General features: G+C 40.0%; 1 protein-coding gene across 1 annotated transcript; it reads left to right on the top strand.

The window, feature by feature from the left end:
• Window positions 1-1,137: 1,137 nt before the first annotated feature.
• LOC110036263 (ER lumen protein-retaining receptor-like) lies at window positions 1,138-8,324 on the top strand (the record flags this gene model as incomplete). Its single annotated transcript, XM_020740667.1, has 4 exons — window positions 1,138-1,776; window positions 2,561-2,701; window positions 2,783-2,863; window positions 8,235-8,324. Coding segments are annotated over exons 1-4 (606 nt in total), but the record flags the coding sequence as incomplete, so codon positions are not given.
• Between the last annotated feature and the right edge of the window lie 1,651 nt (window positions 8,325-9,975).

The following is a 9,975-nucleotide window of genomic DNA, read 5'->3' as shown; positions in this document are numbered from 1 at the left end:
ATTTATAAGCAACCGTCTGCTGTTATTTGTGATTGCATCTCCTGGTTCTTGATTCTTAGTTGGATTTGGCTCTTTGCTTGACATTGTTTAAACCCTGTTGATTTCCTTTAATTGCTAACTCATTGGAATTTTTTTTTTAAATTACTTTAGCTTCATAAGTTCATATTCTTACTCTGTTATTCTTCCTCAACCAATACATGTTTTAAATCACCTATCCTAATAGAAATATCATTTTGTTCTTGGGTTAGGCATAAAAATTTAAAATATCAACTCGATCACACCTGCTTCCTGACGGAGATAAAGGATACCATATTTGTATCTCAATCATATAATTCTTAAGATCGCAGTTTTCAGCATTTTTTTTGGTTGGTTGGTTATTTGTGCAAATCTTATGTTTTGCTGAAAATGCGATTTAGAATCTCAAGTGGATAAATTATTGATTGTCTCTCTTCAGTTATAATATTCCATAACTGAAGAAAGCAAATACTCTGTTGCGCTCCGGAACCAAAATCAGCGAGCAACAACGACGAAATGATAATAGATAGATGAAAAAAAATCAAATGAGGGTTGCTCTTTCGAAAAAAAAAAATGAAAACAAGCAAGATAAAATGATGATCTACTTTTCGAGAGGTATATCGTCCCTCCCACAACTCTTGACGTCGCTTCGAACACAACAAGAAGAAAAAGAGCACATCAGCCAACAAAACATGTATAAAAAAGAACAAACCCTAGGTTATTCCCCTTAATAAAAATCCTCCCACGACATTTCAAACTTTCCCTCCAAACTTTAATTTATTATCCTTGAGTATATGATTAAGAGTCTCGTGGACCCCACCTGCGCCTTGCTTTCTAAAGGTGCAGCAATTTGCCGCTCCGCTCCTTATCGCGGAAAAGACTATCCTACCTACTGTTGTGGGTTGGGTGCCTCTCGATCGGTCCAGGAGGGACCGGTTCACTTACGGGCATTAACATACTTTTTTCAATTGAGCCTGTTTTTAAGCTTCCTCATAATCAGTCCCTACCCGTTTTAAATACAAGAAAAAAAAAGTTTTGGGTGGTGAGTTGCATTCTTTCTTGTAAAGGATACTGGTTGTAGCTCTTGTCATTAACTTTACCGAATTCTGATATAGAAGAATATGCCATCCAAGAATTGCTGAAGTTATCTGCTTTGCGTCTGGTCCATGCTTAAATTCATATGCTTGAACATATAGTTAATGAAGCACGCATCTTGCTTGTAAAAGCTACTGGATTTAGCTCTTGTATGAACTTTACCCAATTCTGATATAGAAGAATATGCTATTGAAGAATTGCTGGAGTTATCTGCCTTGTGTCTGGTCCATACTTTAGTTCATCTTCAACATATAGTTAATGAAGCATGCAGTATAACCTTATTGTGCAACTTTAAATTTTTTCCTTCATATTCTGTAACTGGTGTACAGCCAACGTTTATTGCTGTTTTATTTTAGTGATGTCGTTTTACTGATGTTTCTCTTCTGTTCTGTCAATAAAATGGGTAGTTTCCTGCGTGATATCTGGCTCTTTGTTACTCACTGCTCATTTTTTCCTGATTATTTTGCAGGGCTTTCTCTGAAATCTCAGGAGTTGATGGCATTGTTTTTGGTGCTCAAAATTTATTATAGTTACACGAACTTTGATGTACATACAATACTCATTGCGGCCACATTGATAACAACTTTGTGGGTTGTCTATATGATGCGTGTTTTCTTGAAATCAAGTTACATGGTGCATGAGGACAACTTTCCAACGCATTATCTGGTAGCTCTTACATTTTACATTATGTTATGTTCTCAAAAGAATGCATACATGCTTTTTATGTTTTTTTACCACTTTTGATATGACATTTGTACATTCTCTCTCTTTTTTTTTTAATTTAGGCAAGTAGCTATAAGATTCTTGAATTTGAGGAGTCCTCTGTAGAATCATATAATTTATCACCATAGACTAGGCAAATGAAAATTTTTTACCGGTCTGCTGCTATTCATATATCCTTGAGTTTAGTTAATGAAGAAAATGAATAAATAAACTTTCGTTGGTTTGTCAAATTTATTGATTTGCAGTTTGGAGATGTGTGTTTTAACTTTTTCTTTCCCCCTCTTTATTTTTCATATTTCATTATCTTGGAAATGAACTTTTTTTTATAAATTTTTTTGCCTTTCATGTTTCTGTTCGTTTCTATCATCCTAGCATTTGTCTGCGTTTGCCTGAAAATTTGAAGTTTTGGGCAACAGGGCTACATTCATTTTGAGTTTCACTTCTCTCTGCAAGTTTGGTGAATTTGTTTTATGATGCTTTACTTCATGCTGGATTACTTTTGCAGACGCCACTCCTGCAAATCTCATATTTGATAGAAGAGGTTTCTTTTAATTTAATTGTATGGCTTTTTGTTATTCTGATTTATTTTCCATGTACAAACTGACAGAGGTCTTATCATCTATTTTAATTTTTTATTTTTTCATATCTTGTGAACGCCAAGTCCTTGTAGCGAAGGAATTTTAGTTTTATCATATATAGTTTTCAAAAGAACAATTTGATTCTTCAGGTGATTGCATGTGCTGTTATGACACTCGTTGTTCATCCAAAGTCATCTGATGCATTGATCAACCGTCTCATCTTGGCCTTTGGATGCTATTTGGAAACAGTTGCAATTATGCCGCAGCTTCGCTTGATGCAGAACACCAAGGTCCATTATATTCTTTTGACTTATGTTATTGGTATCCTGATTTTACTTAGGAAATTCTGTTGCACTGATTTTCTTTTGCAGATTGTCGAGTCATTGACAGCTCACTATGTTTTTGCTCTGGGAGTTACTCGTTTTTTAAGCTGTGCTCGCTGGATACTTCAGGTGAAATGCTGAATTAAAATATTATTTTTGACTAGTATGAGTTTAATTGTTTACTGGCTACTATATGCCAAATTTATGGTTTTAGCTGGTGCATGGTTGTCTATATATTTGTTGACCTGCCATACTGTACAATTTCCTTCTCACGTTATACTCTAGAAATATGTTCTACACTGCTCATCAGTAATATTTAGTATCCACTTAAAGATGAATCTCTTTCTTCATCTAAGCAAAATTTGATTTAGGTATGACAAGAATGTGTTGCTTACAAGCATATTTGACAATTTCATTTGTTACTTCTTGTACATGAGAAAAAGTGAGCTTCTCGGGCAATCATGAAACCAACGACCCTGATCAAACAAAGGCGGGCGACCTAATGTCATATTTAGGCGACCCGGTCCTCGCAAGCAGGCACCGGATTATAACTAAGCATTAAGGAGCCAAGGAAGCGTGGTAGGTCACTAACACTTGATGGCTACTGATTTAGGGCCGAGCGATTATAATCAAGCATGGATCAATGATTGACGTAGGCCGCACTTACCAGCCCGTCGATAGATCGCAAGAATCGGCCGACCAGTTGGGCGGCGTCTGATACCACATGGTTAGGACCAAGGCTCATGGCCGTGCAACTCCAAGCTGGGGGTAGGTGGCTCAAAAGTCCAAAATCACAGTCGAGACGATGGTAGAAAAGGACCCAACACTTCATGAAGGCACTATTTCTCAAATATTGCTCTGTTACAAGCGAGCGCTTGAGTTGAAATTGTATATGGTCCCACCCAGGATGTCTTGTCGTGATTTTTTATTTTAAATAATATGACGAGTCTTATTAAGGGGGTCAACTCCTATAAATAGGAAACTTTGTATAGCTAAAAGGGGAAGATTCTCTTATTTTTTTTCCTTCATTAAGAAGTCTCTATCAACTCATTGAGATTCCCTTTGTGCCTTTTTCACCATGGGGACCCTTATTTTCCTCTCTTTTGTGTGTGTTGTATTATAGGGGTGCGATTTGAAGACAAATATGAGTTTAACATCCTAAAAAATGTGGTGAGTATAAAAAACAAGAAGATGAATAATACAAGAGGAAGAATGTCATTGTGAGAACGCTGACAACATGGAGTGTACCAGAGATTTTGTGACCCAAGAGATCTAAGAACTTAAGGATCAAATGAGGGAGATGATTAGGGAAACACTTCAACAAGGAGCAGATTCGGTACCCAACCAACAGTTCCCCCAGATCAAAGATCTGTCCCAAATGCAGAAAGTGCACCCTCCCTGACACTAAGCGCGAGCGATGGGACGTATCATCCATATAGTGTCAGATCTGCTCCTCAGGACCTAGGTAGATAGAGGCGCAAGAACGCCTAATGGATGACCCATGATAATGTTTTCTCTTGATGAATCTATGAAGCTAAAGCGCCTAAATGATTCAAGATCCCAACTCTAGAATCGTACCGAGGGAAGACTGGCCTAGCTGATCATGTCGCCTCTTTTTGAGTTGATAGCCTGCTTACTAAGGGTGAACTACACAGTGAAGTATCGACTCTTCTTTGAACAATCACTTCATTCATGGAGTTCAAAAGGAGATATTTAGCCTTAAAAAAAATTCTCAAGCACTTTTACAGTTGTGATAGAAGCAAGAAGAATTATTGCGCCCGTTCATAACCCGATTCCAGAGGGAAATGTTAGAAGTATGAGATTTTGAGCCCAATGTTGCACACATGGCCATCGCCAGGGGCTGAGAGAAGGTTTTTTTTGGTACGCCTTAGGGCTAAAACGATCGAAGGCATTGACGAAGCTACTGGAACTTGCTAACGACCATATCTCAATGGAGAAGATCTAAATGATCACAATCATATCCATATCCATCGAAAAGAAGTTCTCACGGCGGTGACTAGAAAACCAACCACCCGCCACGACCATCACCACATCCTCGGTACGAAGATGAACGCTCCCAATCTTGCCAGGAGGCACACACCACCGAAAGGATGGCCCAAAAAAATCGAGGGAAAGCACAATACTGAAGGCGGTGGGAGGATCTCTCTCCAGAAATACCACTACAACTGACTTACCACATCCCTCAACCGACTCTGCTAAGAGTCTCAATGGAGAAAGTTGTGGAGGCTATCCAGAACAAGCACTACTATCGAAAACCGACTCCCATGAAGGTTGGAGGATACATCCGTGATCTGGAGAGATGTTGTGCTCATCATTGAAATCACGGATACGACATAGTTAAGTTGACACCCTTGGGCCCTAATTTAGGAGTTGATTAGATACAAAGAGTTGAAGGGGTTCAACCAAAGTAGTTGACCAACCTCTGAGGAAGGCTCCGAAGACAGAGGGGCACAGTGGGTCTGCCTAGGCTCATGTTATGCTCAATACAGGAGTTGTCCCCGCCATTCTAGGAGATGGTGTTGAGGACTCCCAAGAAAGAGTCAAAAGATTTTGCTCCGGCGAGCCTTATGTGGATGCCTAATCCCTGCAGCAAGTTGCTCAATATCCACCAATCACATTTACCGATGAAGACCTGCCTCCGAAAGACAAACCCTACAACGATGTGATAATCGTTATGGCTCTAGATAGAAATTTCCAAACAGGTAACATTCTTTTCGACACCAGCATCTTAGGAAACTTCTTGTTCAAATTTTTATTCAATAAAATGTGTCTTGAAGCAGGATGTCTGTCAACTACATCTTAACCCTTACATGGCTTCTCGGAGGAGAAGAAAAAAACCAGAAGCTTTGTGATTCCTTGCGCTGTCAACTTATTATTTTGGGAGAGGGCGATAGATAATTCAATGCAATGGTTGACTGCATCGTATTTGACTAGCCTGTGACATACAATGCTATTATTGGTCGGCCTCTACTGAACACCTTCAAAGCAGTCCTCTCGACGTACCACATGTCGGTAAAATTTTCTGGCGACATAGAAATCATCATGGTACGAGGAGACTTGCAATAGTTATACACTTGCTACTTATAAGCCAATAACAATGTACACCGAGAAACTCTGGAGTTAGATACGCAACAAGGGAGTGGCCTAGAAACCAGTGAGACCATAGAAGAAATCTCTACTTACCCCGATGCTAAAAATAAGTCATTTCAACAAAGTGCGGCGTTTACCCCCCCCCCCCCCAGGACCCTTCGGGAGTACCGGGACGTTTTTGCTTGGTCAGCAAAAGAAATGTCAGGATATTCCATAGTCATGGCTTGCCACTGTCTCAACGTCAATCCTTTAGCTACCAATAAGATAGAAAATGAGATCTGAGGCTTTCTCTCTTGCCGAGTCAATCAAGAAAGAAATTCAAAAGCTGCTGGAAGTTGGATACATCGAAGAGGTGTAGTACCCATATTGGGTAGCGAATGTGGTGATTGTTCGCATGACAATAAGAAAATGACGAATGTGCATCGACTTCACCAGCCTGAAGTGGCTTGCCCAAAAGACAATTACCTCCTCCCACATATCGACGATCTCTTGGATTCAAAGATATGACACTCAGTCATATGAGATTCCTTGATGCTTTTTTTTTTTTGGTTATCATCTGATAAAAATGTATCCAAACGATGTAAAAAAAATACGCTTTCATAACAAAAGATAATTTTGTTATAATGCAATGCCCTTCGTGTTTAAAAACGTTAGTGCGACTTACCAGCTGATGATGGATGTACTTTTTTTAGAGCAAAAAGGAAAAAAAATATGAAAGTTTTTGTTGATGATGTTTTAGTGAAAAATAAATCATCGGATTAACATATAAATGATCTAAAAAAAACCTTTGAAACACTCGCAAAATTTAGTATGAAGTTTAACCCTCTCAAATGTACATTTGGGGCGGAGATTGAAAAATTACTTGGCTACTTACTAACTCTAGAAGGGTTCAAAGCCAATCTAGAGAGGATTCTAGTACTCATAGAAATGCCATCACCCAACAACGTCAAGTAGCTGTAGAGGCTGGTAGGTTGCATTGTAGGATTGAGTCGGTTCATCACTAAATAAGACGACAAATGCACAGTTTCTTCAAAGTCCTATGAATTACCAAAGGCTTCGTATGGACAAAAGACTGTGAATAAGCCTTCAGATGGTTGAGAATCTTTAACTTCACCATCCTTATTCCAAAGCCCAAAACCATATGACGAGCTCACATTATATCTCGGTGTAAGACCAGAGGTGATTAACTCGGTCCTAGTGCGAGAAGAGCTGGAGAAGTAATTCACGGTCTATTATGTTAGCCACATTCTGAGAGGGGCATAACTAAGGTATCCAATTATGGAAAAGCTAACGTTTGCTTTGATTGTTTTAGTACAAAAACTGCGACTATATTTTCAGATGCATAAGGTGTGGGTGATCACTGGCTATCCACTCAAATCGGTGCTAGCAAGACCAGAACAAGATCAGGGCATTTCTGTTGACTCGTTAAGTGGGTGGTAAAACTCAACAAATTTGATTTATCTTATATCCTTCGAACAACTAAAGGCGCAAGCGTTGGCAAATTTTCTGGCAATTTTTAGGACCAGGCGACGATGAAGATGAAATGCCCTCATTAGAACCATCATGAACTCTGTAACTCGACGAGGCATCAAACCAGTAAGGTGCGGGCCTAGGGCTCGCGCTAATGAGACCGTCAGGGCAACATATCTACCATTTTGTCAAAGTAGAATTTGAGGTGACGAACAGCCATGTCGACTATGCGTACTGCATCTCGCATACGGGATTGGAGTGCGACATCTCACCATAAGATCTTAGTAGTCAATCAAGTGAACGGGCAATTCAAAATGAGAGAGTAAACAATAATAAGATATATAATTAAAGCTAAGGCAAAGATAGGGAAATTTGAATACTTCAAGATCAAACACGTTACTCGAGATGGCAACAAAGTCAGACTTATTATCTAAGTGTGGTAATGAAGTCGGGAATGTGCTTTCAATAGACATGTTGGAAAAGCATAGCAAGTCGACCTCAAATAGAAAGAGATTAAGAGGAGAATGGCGTGGTATTACAATTTACATGTCAAAGAAGTAGACCTGGTCCTGAAGAAGGTCGATTCAGTGGCTCGTTGCTAAACCTTGGGAAAGCTCGACCAGACATAGGCCGGATCGTTCATCGTCAGCATGCCTGTACCCATGGAGCATACAAACTGTGAACTTGTGTCGACAAGGAAGTGCCATGCGCTTGGAACAGAGATGAAGTAAACATTTTTTATCCTTGAAATTTATGTACATTTGATTTTTCTGAGACATTGTAATTCATGGCACAATTGAACGGTAATTTTTTCCTTCCTAGAAACCAAAAGGCTTTTATAATTACATTATGAAAAAAAGTAGTCGCATACCAATGATGTGTTTTCTTACTTTTATCACAAAATAAACGCTTCATTCAGGTGCCAAGGGAGGAACTCACCGCATTGCTAACCAGATCCCAAAGAAGCGTCAAAAGCCCCCAAGAGGTGGAAGATAGCTTTCACCTGAAGGTATGGATCGTCCCTATTACAAACCTAGCCAGTGCAAACTAACTCAAGAAACTAGAGAAGGGGAGTCAGTCTCTTGAAGGAAATAAGCTTCCCTCACAGATGAAGTGCAAAAGCTACATGAGCCCCCGAAGGTGTCTGGGCAACCAAACATCTGTTTCATATCCATCTGTCTCACAAGACTTGAGCGGCGTAAAACCCTTCTACTCCTATCTGGAACATAGGTCAAGCCCCGACGCTTAGATTTTCTCCTCGCTCGCAAAAAGATCCACAGTGAGAAACACATGAATCATCTCAGTGGCGAGTTTAGATGCTTACCTCCGTGAATAAATCAATCAGATTCGTTTAATAAGTCTAGTGTTAGGCATTGTCCGTCCAATGACAACTTATCGAGAGTAAAGGAGTATGGGTAGTAGAAGATCCTCTTAAGAAGTACGGGGTAAGGCATGACCAGTTCATGGCGACAATTTGATCGTAAAGGAGTACAGGCAGTATAAGGCTCGAGTCAAACACAAAATGAATTAAACACAACCATTCAACCACAACATGCCAAGCAATTGAAATTGAATTCAATTCACGTTGCACGATCTAGCACAAGGATTTTTTTATTTGGAAAAAAAAAAACATGTTAATAACAAAAACTAGGCATACACTTGACGCATTTGAAATAATCAAAAGATCTTTCCATTTCATATTCTAACAAAAAATAGTTTACATATAAAACCCCACATCATACATTCAATGAAGCTCCAAGGCTTCTTTCTTCCTCACCCTCAGTTTCAAACTCGGTGAATCTACTCAAATTGAGACATGGAGGACCACACCGAGGAAATTACTTGACACTTCATCAGGTGGTCCATAAAATACTGAATCGCTTCACGTAACTTGGTATGGAGAGTGGCAATATATACAGCGTTCGACGATTGCTTTTGGATGAACTCTTCAGGCATTCTTATGATAGTCATTCAATTAACCAACCATTTGTTATCCTCCACCAGACCCTCGCAATAACACTTCCAAGTGAGAAGCTCCATCTCCAGCCTCTCCAACAAATCCTCTTCTTTCAATGCAACCTCTCGCGCTGAAGCACCTGCTGCTATCTCACCCTCCAGAGTCGCAACACACCGCTTTGACCTCTCTTTCTTCACCTTGTCTTTTCTTAGGCCCCTCAAAAGGCTACAAATGATTGTAATCGAAGTATGGGAAGCCTGCCAACCAGCTGTTTGAAGGTAACCCACCTCCATCCCCTCAAACAAGGCATCCATCAAAGGGGAGCAAAGGGCTTTTCCTCCACATTGAAGGCATATGTGGTAGCACGCGTAACTGAAGAGTTTTAGTCCTTGGCCAAGTCCATTGGAGCATAGCTACCTTCTATACTCTGCCACATCATTCTACCTTTTTTGAGCGGAGCCCATTGAATGGGAGGTCTCCTACAACCAACCAATTGACTTCGCTTTAAGTTGGACATCGCTCCCACTAATGCTACCTTTCGCTTGCGCTGAGTCTCTGGGCGAGCCAACTCTTACGCTTCTGAGATGACCCCCTCAATCGGGCGGCTCAACGCAAAGTTTTCGCCCAGGGATCACATCTTCACAACATTATCTTCGCTTAGTTGGGCGCTACCTTATTGGGGATGACCTAGAGTAAGAGTGGC

The sequence above is a fragment of the Phalaenopsis equestris genome, unplaced genomic scaffold (genome assembly GCF_001263595.1).
Source record: "Phalaenopsis equestris unplaced genomic scaffold, ASM126359v1 Scaffold204452, whole genome shotgun sequence".
Classification (NCBI taxonomy): Eukaryota; Viridiplantae; Streptophyta; class Magnoliopsida; order Asparagales; family Orchidaceae; genus Phalaenopsis; species Phalaenopsis equestris.
The sequence above is the reverse complement of the archived record's forward strand: the minus strand, read 5'-3'. Positions and strand labels throughout refer to the sequence as shown.